Here is a 17,554-nt window from a genome sequence, read left to right on the forward strand (position 1 = left end):
TTCTCAGCCTGGAGTCAGGCGTGCAGTTTGCGGGTGGGGCCCGTCTCAGCCTGGCGTGACCGCCCCTTCGGGCTCACTGCAGTGGGGGTGCAGGAGCGCAGAGGAGCCAGCCTCCCGGAGGAGGGCGGAGGTTCTTTCAGCACTACCCCAGTTACAGCTGTCGCGTGTGCTGGCGGAGGCCCTGACTCCGGGCGTGGACCGCTGTGGGGTGCTGCCCCGGCCCTTTGGGGGCCCTGCTGCGTACCGGGCTCGGCCTGCTCCATTCCTGCGAGCTGCCTTAGGCCTTCTCGCCAGCAGCGGCTGAGGTGAGAGCCCATCCAGGTAGACGGGCCATGCCCGCCACAGCTCCCAAGCGGGGTCTCCGCCCTCGTGTGCAGATGGTGCTGGGACTCCGGCTGCAGCAGGCCGCTCCCTCCTGCATGGACCCTCACTCCCAGCCCGCTCGACCTTCCCACGTCTCAGTCCTGTGCGCTCAGACGCCCGCTGCCCTGCTGGAATCTACGGAGTGGGCGACTCGTGGCCCCCCAGACTCCAGCTTTTCCTGCAGACTGCCATGGGGCCAGGGTCGCAGGCCCTCCTGAGATAGCCCCGGGTCTTGTCCTCAGGCCACGTCCCTGTCCAGGCCTTTCCCAGTGAGCAGGCGAGTCCAACTTGGGGGCCTGCCCCATCCAGCCTGAGGAGGGGCCCTCAGCCCATCGCGCCCCCAGCCTGGTGGAAGGTGCACCTCCTGGGAGGCTGGTGGTGGGCAGGGTGGGAGGGCGGCCTGGAGGCCCAGAACTGTCGGACACCACAGCAAGCGGGGGCTGTCGGGGTGGGCTGAACAGCTTGAACTTCTCCTGAGTCACTAGAACACGCCTGCGGGACGTGATAGGCTAGCCGCCTGGCTCTGGGCAGCTGTGCTGGTGGGGAGCCGCTGGCCCCGAGACAGCAGTCTGCCCGTGCCCGCAGGGCCTCTACCTGACTGGCCTCTATGTGCGCTCGCCCTCCCAGGCACGGCCCAAGCTCGGGGGATCCAGGGCTCAGCACCTCTTCTCAGGGCCGTATCTCTCTCAGCTCTGAAACTCAAGTGGAAAATGCCCCCAGGAGACCTCTTTCGCTACCAGTGAGATCACAGGGAAGGTCATCTTACTACTCTGGCCTGGGCTGGGTTGGCCTGGCTGAACAGGGGCCTTCCTATCCTGGTACCTGGGGTCAGGAGTGTGTCCCAGACTCCTGTCTGGTTACAAGGAGGGAGCTGGCCCCCCAGGCTGAGGGTCTGGTTACAGAAGACAAGACTCAGCCAGGAAGTGTGTGGACGAGGGGGTGACAGGGCAGGCCTGGGGGGCCAGGTGGAAGGGTGTAGTTTGCGGTGGGGCATGGAAGGAAAAAGAGGGCCGGTTGGGTGGGGGCCCTGGCCGCACACCTGTGTCTTCCACCTGGACCAAGCTGGAGTGGAGAGAAAATCAAGGTTTGGGGCCAGTTAACCCCCAGGTGGGCTCTGGCACCCTTGGGAGGCCATTGAGGGAGATGCGGCTGGGGTCCTCTGGGCCTCGGTGAGGAGCTGTCCCCCGGGGCTGTGCTGGTGAGTCTCAGGCGGCCCGAGAGGCGCCGTGGGGACAGGCCTGCAACTGCCTCGAGCGCGGTCACTTGGTGGTTTCCCGCAGCCTCCATGGGTCCGTTGCTTCCCGGGCCGCTGCCCGCAACGCTGCCTTTCTGTTCACGACCTGAGTCCTCACTGTCTGTCTTTGGCATTTTCAGATTTTGCAAGAAAGGGGTTCGAGGATGTGAGGAATACACTGTCGAAGCTGAAGAGACGTTTTACCTTTTCCCAAGACGCAATGATCCGCCATGTCGAGGGAGCTTGGCTGTGAGAAGAAACCTGCTTTTGACAATTTCTCTAGAGATCTGGGTGTGAATGCTTTTTTTTGCCTCTGAGGTGGGTGGTGAGAGACGGGACCAGCTGTCCGAAGCCGGGCATCGCTGCTCGCAGGCGGCTCCTGCTGGGCGGGCATCTCTGCGGGGACCTCCGCTCAGTTTCCCAAGTGCCGCTCGGGCCCGAGGCAGGGCTCCTGACTGGCCCTTATATCACCGAAGATCATTTCAAGGACCGTGTTCTTGGTGCTACATAAACAGTCTGTAACGGAGCCTGGGCCTCACTGGTAGGAGGTGGGCACAGTGCCCCGGGCTCTGGGTGCCCTCTGGCCACCCTGGTCCTTGGGGCAGGGGGTCTGCTGTGCCTCCCAGACGTGACGGCTTGGTGGTCTCTCCCGGCCTCCGCGTGTTCACTACTTCCTGGGCCTGACCTGGCCGGGCTGACCCAGGCTTCTCCGTTTGTAGTTTCCAGACAAGAGACCGTGGCGTCTTTTCTTTCCCCGTGTGGACAGACTCCCAGCGCGGTCACTTCCTAGAGACGCCTGAAAGCGCTGCTGCCTTTTGGGCGGACCTGTCCCATCACTTAAAGGGCGGGACGAGTTTGCCTCCTCTGGCCCGCCCGGGGGCGCGGGGGCAGCCAGCGCCCCGCAGTGCCTTGCTCTCGCTTGGGCTGGAGGGCGGGCGGGAGGCCTGTCCACGGGCTCCCGGAGCTGAGACTCCAGGCCACGCTGGCGGTCGGGTGTTGACGGCGCGCACGGACAGCCTCTGCCGGCGCGCGCTCATGTAACTATGCAGTTCTCTGACATTTCTGGGGCGCTGGGGAGGAGCCTGCATGGCCAGCCCCCGCCTGATGCTGGAGCTGCCGGATTGGATTCCTTTGAGGACGGCTGTCCGCACGCTTTGAGAGCTGACCTTCCCCAGCGGGTCGGGGACCTGTGACCCCCATCCCGTCCGGGTGCCGACCTGCCTGGCTCCAGACGCTACCGGAGGCTTCTCGCCTGCCCCTCTTCTCCTTTGCCAATATTACCTGATGAACCAAGTTCTCCAGCACTAGGACTTACCTCCTTTTGTAAGGTCTGTTGTGCGTGGTTCAGCGTTTTTGGCTTCACACCGACCTTTCCATAGGGCACACTCGGCCCCGAGACCCGCCCTCCCCTTGGAGCCTCGGGGATACCATGGGGCGCTGCTGACTGCTTCGCGTCGTTTGATTTGTGACCTTGACATAATAGATAGGCTTGTGGTTTGTTCGTTTTTTTAATTTAAAGATATTAAAACTTAATTCACTAAAATTTATTCTAAGGGGATATTTATACTTTTGTACTTTTTTAGGTATCCGTATTTTATCAGCTTACAGTTTAATGCCTAAGTTTCCCCTGAAAATAGCAAATAAAATTGTGTATTTATGACTGAGCAGAACACCTGTTAGTGTCTTAAAGCGCACGGAAGAGCTGCTGCCGCGGAAGCACCACCTTGGGCTCATGGCAGCTCCGCTGGCTGCCTGGGTCCCTGTCCAGTCCGACCCCCACCCCCGCGGCCAGGCCAGCCCCCGCCGCCTCACCTGGTTCTTTTGGAATCGTTTAAAAAGTGCCTATGCCATACTGCGTCAAGCGTGTGCTGGAAGCACCAGCTTCAGAGACATTTCCCTGAAGTCCCCTGGGTGCCCCCCCAACAGCCTCTCCAGCTCCCCCTGGTGGTGGCTCCTCAGGCTTTGGGGCAGTTCCCTGGACAGCCGCCCTGGCTGGGTTAGGACGTCTGTGACCCTGAGAGGCTGGTCTCACCAGCTGATCTGTTATGTTTCCAGCGCCCGCTTGGCTCAAGTGGGAATTCCCTGTCAGGGGTGGGAGTGGGGCTCCAGGCGTGCCCTGTACAGCGGGGCACATGGGGAGGACTTCAGATTCTCCAAGGAGTTTGCTTTCTGCAAGGACTAAACCTGGCATCTCCCAGCTCCCTGAGGTCAAGAGCAACGCTGGACCTGCCTCCAGGCCCCTCTGCCCGACAGGCGCTTGGAGACGCCGCAGAGCAGCTGGTCTCGCAGCTCATGCCCGTCTCCTGTCTGAGCACAGGGCCAAGAGGAGATGGCGGTCCAGTCCGGGGCCTGTGGTCAGAGGCCCCTGTGCTGGGTCCTCAGGACGGGGTGGGGCAGTTGGGGGCACACTGCCACCCACACTTTACAGCTCTGAGCTCACTGTGAACAGCGTCAATAAAGTCTCTTCCCCTCCCACCTCCTTGAGTGTCTGCCTGGGTCTGGGTGGGGCCGGTGTCTGGGAGCCCAGGTCATGGGGGACCTGCCCTGGAGTCGCATGCTGGCCACCCCCTGGGGCCCACCCAGGACCGCAGTCTCGCCCTCCCAGCCTGGTGGGGGGGGGCGGTACCTGGGGTGCTCAGCTGTCCTGACATCTGTGCCCCTCCTCCCCTAGAACCACTGGACCTGGAGCAGACCCCTGCCCCGAGGCAGAGGCAGGAGGCTGGTGGCATGAGGGAGACCCCAGGGCACCCAGAAAGCTGGGATAGCAGGCAGGGGGAGGCGAAGACGGGGTGGCAGGATCCCCAAGGGGAGCCTGGTGCTCCCTGATCCCCACGTGCCCCCCCCACCCCGGCCTCTTTCCACAGAGCTGGCAGGTGGGCCGCCCTACCCTCCTCTGACCCCACCATGGCAGGACCTGAAGTCTACTCCCCTGGGCAGGGTGGCCTCTCCATGGCGCCAGGACCCAGGCTAGCCCCTGCTCCCAGCCCCTGGGGCTGTACTCAGGACGCCCACAGCCCTGCCTTCCCCCCGCCTCCCCATCAGGCCTCAGTTGCACCTGCTGCCCCACCCCACTTCCCCCGAGGCCTCGGAGCCCATGTCTGCTCTGGAGAAGGAGCTCGCAGACGGCCCACTCCCCGGGGCCACCGGGCAGCGCTCCCTGCCCGCCAGAAGCACGCCTGGGCAGAGCGGAGTGGACGGGAACGCGGTGTTTGTTCCTGCCTCCGTCCCCAGGGTCGGGCCGCAGCAGGTGCCTGCTAAGTGCTTACTGGTTTGCTCCGTAAACAGCCAGGCCTGCATTCCCCCAGCACCAGCCAGGCCAGCTGGGCCCGTGCACACGCTTGCATGTGTGTTTCTCTGTGCGTGGGTGTGCACGTGTGTGCGTGTACACGTGAATGGGAACTGGTGTGTGTGTCTGCGTGAGTGCACGTGTGTTGTGTGGGCATATGTGTGCAGCATGCAAGGCCCAGGACTCTCGTCCACTCGTGTTCACTGAGCAGGGCAAGAAGCCGCTGCCTTTTGGGAATCGGCCAACACCAGGGAGTGGACTGGCTGGCTGCAGGCCTGCAGTGGACACACAGGCCAGGCGGAGAACCCGGGGCGGCCTCCGGGGACAGCCTCACCATCGCGGCCGTGAAGGGCTCGGAGCGAGCTGCGGGCCTCAGCTCCGCGCCTGCTGGATTCCTGGGCCAGGAGGGAGTGGGATGGGGTGGCTGGTGGGACAAGGGGCAGGAGGGGCAGTAGAACTGGGGCCAGGGGACTGTGGGCAGGGAATCCCCAGGAGTCCTCGCAGAAACCATGAACTGCTCCGGCAAACAATCTGAATCCCAAACGTGGAGCAAGGGGGAAGGGGGCGGTCCTGGCCCAGGGAGCTGTCGAGGCCTGTCTGCTGGGGGCCTGGCCTGCAGACCTCCAAGCCTCATCATGGCCTGGGCCTCCCTCTTCTGTGTGACACCATCCAAGCCTGGCCGGCAGCGTGTGGTCTCCAGGAGGGCCCTGCCCACCCCTGCATCCCCGGGTCTGGGGGGGTTCAGCCTGCTGGGCTGTTGGTTCTGCAGGGTCCCTGGATGCTTCCAGGTGGCTGTGGAGCCTTGCCTGACGTATGCCCAGGCGAGTTCACCATCCACACTGTGGCCTGACCTGGGAGGCTGGTGGAGGTGCTGCCCAGGGTCACAGGAGATAAATGGTCTCCCAGCTGGTGTGGACCCCTACTCCAGCCTCCCACCCCCAAAACTTCAGATTCACCTGTGAGGAGGTTGACACGGAGGGAGGGAGGGCGTGGAGGAAAGGAAGCCGGGGTTCAAGGGGCCCTGGGGCACCAGGAGCAGCCCCTGCCTCCGCACAGCATCTCAGCCTCACCAAGGGACATTGTTGGGTGAGTCCGACAGGCAGTAGGGGTTGCTCCCTGACACCCCGCAGAGTCCCCTCCTCCAGAGCTCTGCTGGGCCCCCCTGCCAGTGTCGGTCGCTGCCCCCAGTGCCATCCCCGGGTGCCCGTTGGTGACACATGGTGACAATCAGGTTGGCAAAAAAGGACACAGGTGGGGGGGTGGGGAGGCTGCCCGTGTGGGGCTGGGTGACATCCAGCTTCCAGTGCGGAGCTTCGCCCCCACACCCCTCCCTAGCACCAGACGCCCTGCCCCTGAGGGGCCACGTCCAGGCAGCCAGCCCTGAGGTTGGGTCTTTATTGGAGAGTGAACATAAATAAAAATAAGTGGGAACTTGAGAGGAGGGGGAACTGGAGGGCTATTTACAAATGTACACCGTGGACCTGGGCGGCCACTGCCCACCGGCCCGAGCAAGGCTCAGAGCAAAGCGAGCAGGGCTGCGAGGACCAGGACGGCTCGGGCAGCCAGGCAGCGTGCAGAGTTCCGACTGAGGGGCTGCCAGCTCCGAGGGTCCCGCTTCTGGGCACCGCGCGGCCCTGCCCGCTGGAACTGCAGCTCTGGGATGATCCGGTGGATCCAGTGATGGTGGGAGGTGAGCCGGATGTAGACACCTGGGCGGTTCCGGCGGGCGCAGCCCTCGCCCCAGCTGATCACCCCGGCCTGCAGCCACACCTGGCCCACAAGGCACACCAGGGGGCCCCCGGAGTCTCCCTGCAGCCGAAGCAGAGGTGCCTGTGTCTGCGCAGGCAGGCCGAAGAGCCGGGCTCCGCAGCTGCACGGTTCAGTGCCTGCGCCTGTCTCCCGCCCTTCACTCATCTCTGCCCAGGACACCCCCGCCCCCGCGGTCCTTCCTTTCCAGCCTGGGGTGCCTATTTCTCTAGCATTGCCACGCTACCCACCCTGAATCACCTCAGAGAAGTGTCTTGAAGATGTAGCTTCCTGAGTCCTACCGCAGACCCACTGACTGACTCCCCCAGGCGGAACCCAGGAACCTACTTTCCCAGCTGGTTGAATGCATGGCTCTGGTCTGGGCCCTGCGGGCCCACCTCCTGGGCCTTGTCCCTTGTCCCAGGTGGGCTGGTTTCCGCCTGGGGCCCAGGGAGCAGGGCTCAGCCTCTGCCTGCCCCACCCCAGTGCCCACCTTGCAGGCGTCCTTCTTGCCCTCAGCGAAGCCTGCACACAACATGTCGTCCTTGATGGTTCTGGGCTGGAAGCTGGACTCCGCATCCTTGCTGTAGAGCAGGTTGCACTTGGGCGTGTCGATGATGGGCACGGCGAGCTTCTGCAGGGTCCGGGGTTTGGGCAGGCTGTCTACAGAGGGGAGACAGCAGGTGTGGCTCAGGGGACAGTCTCATGGGGGGCCCCAGGCCCTGGTTCTCAAGAACTGCAGCTCTGTCCCACCTGCTTTTCTCTTGTGTTTTAGATCTTCTGGCTGGAGTCTTTGTGAGACAGAGTTCCTTCTTCCCACCTCCCACCCACCAGGCCGGGTTCTTTCTGTTCCCTGTGGCCCCTCCTCCTGTGTCTGCTGCCCCTTTCCCATACCTACTCCACCCATTTGAGCAGTGAGCTTGTGGACCTTCCTGGTGGCTCAGACGGTAAAGAATCTATCTGCAGTGCAGGAGACCAGGGTTCGATCCCCGGGTTGGGAAGATCCGCTGAAGAAGGGAATGGCTACCCACTCCAGTATTCTTGCCTAGAGAACCCCGTGGACAGAGGAGCCTGGTGGGCTACAGTCCATGGGGTCACAGAGAGTCGGACACGACTGAGCGACTAACACACGTGTGGCAGTTTGAACAGAAGATGGTTGGTTCAGGGTGGCCCCCAGGCTGCCTTCTCTAGGCCCGCCACCCTTTCTCTCCCCGCCCTGCCCCCAGTACCTTGCTCACTGGGGCTGCCCCAGCCGGTGACCCAGCAGTTCATGCCCGACTCAAAGACGACTGAGGGGTCAGGCACACACACGGGGAGGATGTAGTTGGTGAAGGTCACAGGTGCCTCCAGCTCCACCAGGGCCACGTCGGCGCTAGAGGCCATGCCTTGGTACTGGGGGTTGCTCTCGACCCGCTTCACCCGGGCATACACGGCATGTGGCCCTGGCCTCGCCAGCTGCAGCACCCCCAGCAGGACCTGGTACAGGGATGTTTCAGAGGTGCTGGTGGGAGAGTAGAAACCCGGTGTGAGGCGGCCGGGGAGGCGTCAGCGGAAGTTAAGGGGATGAGAAGCAGGGAGGAGTCGGACTTCCTCCCCGCTCCCCAGGCTGCTGACAGCTCAGTCTACACTTCTCTTCCGGAGTGCGCTCTCCAGGGGGGTGTACTCCGGGATGAGGTGGGAAAGGGTGTAAACCCCAAGCAGCTTTAAATTCCCGGCTCCACCCTGGCCAGCCCAGCCACCTCGCGCAAGTCACCCAGCAAGTTCTCTGTGACTCCGTTTCCTTGTCTGTAAAGTGGGGACAGTAACAGTCCCCACCCGAGAGGCTGTCTGTGGGGGTCGAAGGAGATGATCACCCACCAGGGCCCAGCCTGAGGCAAGTGAGTTGCTCCCTCTGAGCCTGGATTTCTGAACTCAAGATGTGAGGTTTTAGAATTGCAAGAGCTGTGGTGTGGTGAGAGCTGAGATGCCTGGGCAGCCCTGAAGGCCCCGGACCAGGCAGGTCTTGGTGTGGAAGCAGGGTTGGGTGGCCTGGCCCTTTGGTTAGGGCCAGTGTAGGTGACCTCAGCGTGAGGAGGAGGAATGGCCGTTCTGCTTCGTCCACCTGTGCCCAGAGCCCCGACCAGAAAGGGAGTGTCTGGATTTGAGGTGTGGGAAGAGACGAGGAAGAGAGGCAGGCAACGGGAGGACCCTGTGGCCAGCAGCAGGGGCGGCCCATCTGGCGGAAGCACCTCACTGTGAGCCCCCGGGGGGAAATGGATCACGCCCAGCTGCGCTGGGGGCAGCGAGAGCCCGGAAGCAGGGGCTGCTGCTGGAAGCTGGCCCCGAGGCTGGACCCAAAGGGAGCCCTGGCAAAGAAGGCTCAGATGACGCAGACGCAGCCTCTCTCTGGCCGTGGGGCTGGGCCAGGGCGCCCCGCACGGCCGCTGTCCGCGGGTCGGCGCTGTCCGCGGTGCTGAAGCCCGGCGTTTGCGGGAGGCGCGCGGAGAGGGGGCGGTTCCGTCGCACGATCTGTGCCCCTGGCCCACCGGCGGAGGGCAGGGAGCCGAGTGCCCGGCGCGGCCGACTCACTTGGAGAAGCAGTGCGCGGCGGTGAGGACCCACCGGTCCGTGATGAGGCTGCCCCCGCAGAAGTGGCTTCCGTTTCGCTGAATGCTGACCTGCCAAGGCCACTCGCCCTCCAAGGCGTTCTGCCCGCCCACCATCCGGTTCAGCATCCGCGGGCGCCCGCAGGCTGGGGGAACAGAGCCGGGGCGGGGCTGGGGGGCGCCCATCCCCCAGCTCTGATTCCCACCCCAAAAACCACACTCAAGCCTTCCTATCCTGTTCACTTCACTTTCCTGCCCCTGACCCGCTCTGGGACCTTAGACCTAAATCGGAAGCCTGGGCATCAGTCAGCCTCTGACGCAGGCTGTGGGCCCCTTGCCCCTCACCTGTGACACCTGACCTTCTGGGCGGTGGGGGTGAGATAACACGGGTAAAGGTCTTACCCCACCCCCCGGCCAGACGGTAAAGCGTCTGCCTACAATGCGGGAGACCCAGGTTCAATCCCTGGGTCGGGAAGATCCTCTGGAGAAGGAAATAGCAGCCCACTCCAGTACTCTTGCCTGGAAAATCCCATGGACAGAAGAACATGGTAGGCTACAGTCCATGGGGTCGCAAAGAGTCAGACACGACTGAGTGACTTCACTTTCCAGCCTGACAAATGGGCCCCTGGACCTTCCCCTTCCACCCCAAACTCCTGTCTAGGCTCCCCAGTTTTCCCCACTGTGGGATTCCCGTCCCGGGCCCATTCATTATGGGTCTCACTGGGGATGGGGGTCCTGGCCAGTCTCAGAGATCTCAGCCAAGCCCATTCCTGTCCCCCTACCCAAAGGCCTTGAATCCTTACCGTTTAGTGCCTCGCCCCCCTGAGTTCCTGAAAATGAGAAAAAAGAGGGTGATCAGCCAACTTTGCCCAAGCTGCGGTCCTCTGCTTGGACCTCTAAGGTCCTCTGCGGGTCCTTAGCCTGTCCCCTGCTGCACACCCAGCTTCCTGCAGACTCCACAGGACTGTCCACCGGGGACCTGGCAGGAGAGGCGAGCAGCCTTCAGCCGCAGGTCCCGCCCCCACAGTGTGCACAGGCTGGGCTGTGGGCCAGGGTTCACCTGAAAGGAAAGACAGGCACCCTGCCACACGAGGACCAATTAGAGAGGCCAGGGAGGGGACTCCATCAGAGCTTGACCCTCCCATTTGGGGCAAGAGGGCTCCTTCGGGACCCCACTAGGGCTTTCCCTCCACACCCCACACTCATCCTCGTCTGGAAGCTCTGCTGAGGATCTGGCCTTCCGCCCCGGGGCTGTGGGGCCTCCCCGCCAACCCCCTCCTCCAGCCTAGGGCTGGCTGGGATAAGGGGCCAGACAGAGTGAGCGAGGCTCCACGTCCAACCGCCTGCCCAGCCGCTTGGGTCTCGCTAGTCTCAGGGGAGTAGAAAGGCAAGCCGGTGGTCGTGGGTCAGTCCTCCCAAGATCCCAGAGTCCCAGGCGCCAGCCCCTCTCTCAGGCGTTTCAGCAAGCTCACAGGTGGCCCCAGCACCCCTGCCTGTGTGAGGGACAGCGGGGGTGGTGGGAGGGCAGGGGGCACTCTTTGGAAGTGGACCCCTCTCCCTGGGACCACTGTCCCCCAGTCCTTGGACAAGGCACAGGGCCCGCCTCTTGGCCTTGACAGGCCCCTCCACCCCAGCTCAGAGACCCCAGCCAGGCCGACAGTCTAGACCGGCGCAGCTCCAGGTAGCCCGCCCCGTACGAGAGCCCTGCTTGTGGATCTGGTCACTGGGGCGGATCTGATCCGAGCTTGGGGGGTCAGGACAGCCTCTCCCCACTTCACACTCCCCCGACACCCCAGCCCCTCTCAGTAACCAGTCCCAGGCGGCTGAGGGGCCCCTGCGGCCGGGCAGGAAATGGCCAGGCTGAGCCACACCCCTCTGTGACCCTGTGGGTTTTGACAGGACCCTATTCTTCCAGCTGAGGGGCACACTCCCCAGTGCTGGGGGGGTGGACAGTGAAGCAGTTGCAGAGGGTGCTGAGCATGGGCCAAGAGGAGCAGGCAGGCACAGGCAGGGCCGGCCACTTTCCAGGCAGAGGCGCCAACAGACACGCGGGGGTGAGGGCAGTCAGCCCGGGCCAGCAGGACGTCTGCCCAGACACTGACTGTGTCAACAAGGGGCTCTTTAAAAATGCACACGTGCCCCAGGCAGGCATTCCCTCCAGCCTCCCGTCTTAGTGTAATCTGATTTCAGTTCAGTTCAGTTGCTCAGTCGTGTCTGACTCTTTGCGACCCCATGAATCGCAGCACGCCAGGCCTTCCTGTCCATCACCAACTCCGGAGTTCACTCAGACTCATGTCCATCGAGTCAGTGATGCCATCCAGCCATCTCATCCTCTGTCGTCCTCTTTTCCTCCTGCCCCCAATCCCTCCCAGCATCAGAGTCTTTTCCAATGAGTCAACTCTTCGCATGAGGTGGCCAAAGTACTGGAGTTTCAGCTTCAGCATCATTCCCTCCAAGGAAATCCCAGGGCTGATCTTCAGAATGGACTGGTTGGATCTCTTTGCACTCCAAGGGACTCTCAAGAGTCTTCTCCAACACCACAGCTCAAAAGCCTTAATTCCTCGGCGCTCAGCCTTCTTCACAGTCAGATTGATAACCCCAGACCCTGTGCTCTTGCTTCTTGCACAAAGCTGAAACGCCCTGGCCAGCTTTTTCCCTCCCCATGGGACTTTCCCAGAGCCTTGCCCAGGTTCTCCCCACAGCCATCCCCGCTCCTGTACGAGTATGTGGATCCACTGTCCACGCCTGGGATCAAGGGCACTCGTACCCTGCCTGTCAGACCCTCCTGTTGAGGCTCTGCAGGCTTCTGCACCCCAGCCTGATGCACCTCGGCTTCTTGTTTGGACTGAGCCCCTGGCCTCTGAGGCTCCTCTGGTGGCTCAGATGGTAAAGAATCCATCTGTGATGAAGGAGAACCAGGTTTGAGCACTGGGTTGGGAAGATCCCCTGGAGAAGGGAATGGCTATCCACTCCAGTATTCTTTCCTGGAGAATTCCACGAACAGAGGAGCCTGGCGGTCTACAGTCCCTGGGGTCACAAAGAATCAGACCTGACTAAGCGACCTTGACTTCACTTTTCCTGCCTGTGAATGTTTGTCCAAAGCAGCCCTTTCCTCCTGGGTCTAAATCCAGATTCTAGAGAGTGCTAATCCAGATCCTAATCCAGAGTGCTAAACCTAACTGAAATTCCTCCCCCTCCTCCAGGCAGCCCTCCTTGATTGTACTGTCTGGGCAGCCTGGCTCCCTTTGCTGAGCTTTCTGTCTTCCCACTTGGCCCCACAGAGCTCTGCCCACCTAGCCCTGGGGGTGAAATTTTCATCTCATCTCACCCATGAGCTCAGGATCTCTGTGGAAGCAGGGCCCACATCCTGGGAGCCTGAGCCCAGAGAATATATAAGCAGGACAGTGGGAGCAGGACTGCCTGAGGAAGAGCGATGTGGAGACCTAGGCTGGGCAGGGTGGGCGTCCTGTTAGGGCTGGGTAAGCCAGCACGGTGTCAGGCCCCTCTTCTGGTTCCAGGGCCCTTCTGCTCCTGTATCTGGTTGCTTGTGGAGGCAGGAGAGACCCAAGGCTTTAGGAGAGAACAGCCAGAGATGAGAGGCCAGGATGGTGCTGAAGGAGTTCAGGCCTCTGGTGTCAGCTGTTGGAGAGCCAAGTGCAGGCCGCTGTTTGCACTTTGGCAATGACCTCGATTACTCCACCCACCAGGAGCAATCACAGGGTTACACACCCTGGCAAAGAAGAGCTCCCTCAAAGAACGCTGTTATCCTGGTGCCAGGGGAGGCAGGCAGGGCGGCGAGGCCTGGGGGTCCCTGTGGAGCCCAAGGAGTCTGGGGTCTCCCCACCAAGGTGCCTCCTCCCCGGTGGGAAGCCTGGAGCCCTGGCAGGGCTGCAGCCCAGGCTGACAGCCAGGCCCTGCGAGGTGACTTGAGGACACGGAAGTGAGGAGGTGGCTGGGCAGGCCAGGCGGGCCCAGGAATGCAGGAGAGTTTCTCCAGCAGAGAGCAGCCTGCCCAGCTGGGAGGGGCCTGGCAGGTGGGGCCCCTGGCTGACACCTGCTCACCCTCACTGGGGCCTGGGAGAGGGGCCAGGGTGCAGGAGCCGCCCCCCGCCCCCTCCCACCTGCACCCCTGCCCCGTGTCCTGCTGAGCGCCCCCAGCCTTCTGTGGCTCACTGGCTCAGGCCGTGCTCGGCCACCCTTCCTGGCCCTGCGGATGCTGGCCCTGGGTTAGAGGCCCGCAGTCTTGAGTTCAGATCCTGCACCCAGGCAGCCCTGTGTTTGTGCCTTGGAGAAACCAAGATGAGAGGAAGCGGAATGCCAAGCCCAGAACTTGGCCCTGCTCACTCGAGGCAGCGGGAATGGGGGTGGGGGTGCGGGTGGGGGTGGATCCTGCCCGGGTCACCGCCTCAGGGCGCTCGCAGGCCTGCACCCACGCTGCCTTCCCCACTTCACTCCCCCAGGTGGATGTCTGGAACCTTCCTCCTGCGAGAAGAGGAGGCCAGTGCTGCAGCCCCCAGCCTGGCCAGGGAGTGGGGACTGGGCTACAGCTGCCAACAGGACAGACCTGTAGGACCTGTAGGACTCTCCTGCGATCTGTAGGACTCACCGGACCGCAGCAACAGCAGGAGCAGAGCCACGGCTGGCACCTGCCTCATGGTCTCGGCCTGGCTGGAGTGCCTGCCGGGCAGGGGACAGCGGTGGCAGGAGTCGCGAGTGCTCGAGCACGGCGTTCGGGGCTCCATGAAGTGGGTTATATGCTGCAGATGAGTGTCAGCTCGGCTATGCTGCTGGACCTGTCAGCCTGGCCAGCCCAGTTCCTCTCGACAGGAAGGAGGCACCCCAGAACTCTGGTTCCTCCATGACCTGGCCCTGAACCCCAAAGGGCTAGACCCCTCACCCAAGGGTTTGAGGCCAGGGTGCATAGGCCCCATTTAGGCGGCTTGTGGCCTGGACTTCTACCCCCTACCATGGCTGACCACATCCCCCAACTGACCACAGGCCCCACATTAACTGACTGCCGTCCGCCCATGAGAGCCTCCCTGTTTCATTCATTCACTGATCTCATTGGTTCATTCATTCGTATTGATTCTCTACTTCCCAGGTGCCACTGGTGGTAAAGAACCTGCCTTCCAAAGCAGGAGACACAGAGCTGCCGATTTGATTCCTGAAGGAAGATCCCTGGAGAAGGAAATGGCAACCCGCTCCCGTATTCTTGCCCGGAAAATTCCATGGACAGAGGAGCCTGGCAGGCTACGGTCCATAGGGTCACAGAGCTGGGCGTGACTGAGGTCGCAGGCATGTGTGCACACGCGCACACACACACACACACAGTCCCTAGGGTCACCAAGAGTTGGGTATGACTGAACCCAGGAGTGTGCGCGCGTGCGCACACTCACTCACACACACACACACACACCCCCACCCAAAATGCATCAGTGAATGAAACAGAGTCCAGGACTGGGTTTTACACTTTTGTGGGGGATGGGCACAAAAAAGTCCAGGTCCCCTGTGCTTATGGAACAAAGTGGGGCAGGGAAGGAGTCCGGAGTGGGGGTCCCCAACCGACATCAGCGCCCTGGCCAGCCCTCCGTCCAGGGACTGGGTCCCAGCAGTTCCAGGACTCCCAAGGAGGCCACGACCACCTGCGGGCGGCACCCTCCTACCCCAGCCGGAGGGTGGGGGCAGTGGGGGGGCTTCCCGGAACCGAGGGCCAGGTGGGCGGGGCGGAAGCTGGTTCTGGGAAGGCAGGGCCGGTTGACCATACCGTGTTCCTGCCCCGGGCGTGGCAGGCCGGGTTGGGGACGTGCGGCCGCCGCGGAAGCGGCTCCGGGAGGAAGTTATCTGGGGCACGGGGCTGATGTCAGAGGCTCTGGTCTGGGTTCGGCTGGGTGCCAGGGCCGGGGACCAGGTCCGGCAGACCCCCGACCCCAAGCCTGGCGTGGGGAGCGCTGGAGCACAGGCAGAGCCCGGCCTCAGCCTCCCGGCCTGGCCTGCGCAGAGGGTGCGGCACACCCCGGGAGGCGCGGGGGCCGAGGCCGGCCGCCCCCTCCCCGTCCCCCGTCCCCCGGCCCCCGGCCCCCGGCCCTGGAGCGCCGCCGGGTCCGCGCAGTCCTGCCCTCCGATGGCCGGGCGGCCGGGCAGAGCCAGGCCTGGGGGGCTCCCTCCGCTCCTCGCTGTCCCCTTCCTCCCAGTCCGGCCCCTGCCCCTCTGCTGCTCCCCTCCCTTCTCCAGCAGCCCTGCGAGGGGAAGGGGGCGTCACCCGCAGCTCGGGCCTGTCACACACGCCCCCTCTCCCCGCCTGCGCCGCGGCCCCCTCGGCGCTGCGTCCTGTGCTCCCTGGGGAGGGGCGGAGTATGGAAGCCGGGCCCAGACTCACTGGGGCTCACTGCACAAGTGTTCTGTGCGCACGCTGGGGGCCCAGCGCTGTCCCGGGCCGGGGAACATCCAGGTGAACGGTGCGGAGGGCTCGGCAAGACAGAATGAAGCTGAAAATGTCTAATCGCAAACGGGAAACTTTCAGAAGGTCAGCACGGCGACAGTTCTCCAGCACCTGACGGTCGATTCCCTGGATCTCAGAGGCCTCTCAGATTTTTCTGGGCCAACACTGCCTCTAGGGCATCCTTCTTCGTTTTTTTTTTTTTCAAAGCCAATTCTAAGAAGGCTGTGCCTTGAAATCAACCAAGCAACAAAAGTCAGGAGTGATCAGACAGCGGGGACGCAGGGAAAGTTCGGCTCCCAGTGACTCCAGTGCCTAGAGAAGCGGCTCGTGTCCCCCTGGACACCTGTGGGCCTGGGGCCGGTGACGCCCCCACCAGGCAGAGAGCTGGGGTGGGGGCTGCAGGGTGAGCAGGAAGCCAGGCCTCTTTCTCATTCCCTCCACCAAACAAAGGAGGAGAACTGGAATCCAGAAGGATTCAGAGACTTGATTATGTTTTATCAATTCCTCCTTAAAAAATAAAAAAGTGGCTATCTACCAACTCCGTCAGGGAGCATGTTTTCTAATGTTAGAAGTCACGGTAGGGACCTCCCCAAGGGTCCAGTGGTTAAAACTTGCAATGCAGGGGGCATGGGTTTGATAGTGGCTACGCACTCCAGTATTCTGGCCTGAAGAATTCCATGGACAGAGGAGACTGATGTCCTTGGGGTCGCAAAGAGTCAGACATGACTGAGAGACTAACACTTTCATTGGGAACTAATATCCCACATGCTGTGTGGCAAAAAAAAAAAAAGAAGTCACAGTAGACAGCATAAAAGAGGGGTGGCCAAAAACTAAAAAAACACAAGCAAAGCTGGCTTCAAAATAAAAAAGCAGGGACTTCCCTAGTTGTCTAGTGGTTAAGGTTCCGTGTTCCCAGTGCAGAGGGTCAGTGTTTGATCCCTGTCTGGGGAACAGTGAACTCACAAGCCACATGGTGCAGCCTGAAAAAAAAAAAAAACAGTTTTTAAAATTTTAAAAAATTAAAAAGCAAACAATAGGAAATGTGGCCAAATGCTGACAACATTATCGTCCAGAGCGCTTAAGAAATTGATCAGGCAAATCCTGGACCCCTAAAGACAAAATGAATGAAGGACACAGACAAGTCTTGGAAGAGGAAACCAATTTGGCTAATAGACTTACTGAGAAATATTCAGCCTCAGTAATTAAAGAAATGCAAATCAAAGCTACAGCAAGGAGATGTGTGGAGTTATCTCAGCCTTGGTGGAATGCTGTTAGTCCAGGCTATGGGGCAATGTGCCAGCTGGTGGGCACATAACTGGCCCAGCCCGTTTGTAAATCAGTTTGTTAGTGTTTGCTTCAACTTTTTAAAATAGTTATTCCCTCTGACTCAGTGAATTCATCACAGAAAGTCTATTCTAAGAAGAAAATCTTAAATACAGAAAAAGCATGAAGATGTCAGTGGTCAGCTCGCTTAGAATTGCAAAAACAAAACAAAACCTTGTCTGGACATTGGTAACTAAAACAGCTTTTCAATATAATTTTTAAAAATCACACTTTCATGGAGAATGGGTAAATGTAGAAAATGCTCATGATATAAGGGGACATTTTAAAAGAATGGGTATAAAGATTTTTAGAAAGTATAATAACTGAAAATTTATAGTTTAAAACAACAGCAGCAACCTCCGAAAGAAAAGTTTGCAGAATGTTCAGCAGTGACCATCTAGGAGGGATTCTGTAGTCAGTTGGATTTCTTTCCAAAGGAGATGACAGGAAGCCAACTGACACTCGTGGAGCACAACAGGTGTTCATGGGACCTCTGCTTCTGGTTCGTGGGCCAGTTCGTGGGACCTTCCTGTGATGCTTCAGCAGAGAGACAAGCTTCAGGACCCGGTGGACAGATG

At 61.2% G+C, this 17,554-nt stretch overlaps 2 protein-coding genes across 4 annotated transcripts in view; one reads left to right on the forward strand and one right to left on the reverse strand.

Moving 5' to 3' along the window:
* KCTD5 (potassium channel tetramerization domain containing 5) overlaps positions 1-3,267 on the forward strand; it is a 21,408-nt gene extending 18,141 nt beyond the window's left edge. For 2 of the 3 annotated variants that reach the window (XM_018040365.1, XM_018040366.1), the window contains one exon: positions 1,738-3,267. Coding sequence is in view for 1 of the 3 variants with exons in the window: in XM_018040366.1 (XP_017895855.1) it covers positions 1,738-1,767 (30 nt within the window). In the remaining 2 variants the exon portion in view is untranslated. The remainder of the gene's footprint in view (positions 1-1,737) is intronic. The other variant, XM_018040364.1, reaches the window with a different exon arrangement.
* PRSS27 (protease, serine 27) lies at positions 1,899-13,971 on the reverse strand. Its single transcript, XM_018040362.1, has 6 exons — positions 13,821-13,971; positions 10,018-10,044; positions 9,198-9,360; positions 7,859-8,130; positions 7,123-7,292; positions 1,899-6,692 (listed from the first exon to the last, which is right to left on the reverse strand). The coding sequence occupies exons 1-6, from the start codon at positions 13,954-13,956 to the stop codon at positions 6,399-6,401; spliced, it is 1,062 nt and encodes a 353-aa protein (XP_017895851.1). The 5' UTR covers positions 13,957-13,971; the 3' UTR covers positions 1,899-6,398.

Source organism: Capra hircus, chromosome 25 (assembly GCF_001704415.2).
Source record: "Capra hircus breed San Clemente chromosome 25, ASM170441v1, whole genome shotgun sequence".
NCBI classification, from domain to species: domain Eukaryota; kingdom Metazoa; phylum Chordata; class Mammalia; order Artiodactyla; family Bovidae; genus Capra; species Capra hircus.

What these genes read in the sequence shown, in the direction of transcription:
- PRSS27 (XM_018040362.1), bottom strand. Translation starts at nt 13,956, where the DNA reads ATGGAGCCCCGAACGCCGTGCTCGAGCACTCGCGACTCCTGCCACCGC. An exon ending in CCTGCTGTTGCTGCGGTCCG is followed by an intron (nt 10,045 to 13,820) that starts GTGAGTCCTACA and finishes TCTCATTTTCAG; the next exon opens with GAACTCAGGGGGGCGAGGCA. An exon ending in GCCGCGCACTGCTTCTCCAA is followed by an intron (nt 8,131 to 9,197) that starts GTGAGTCGGCCG and finishes CTCTCCCACCAG; the next exon opens with CACCTCTGAAACATCCCTGT.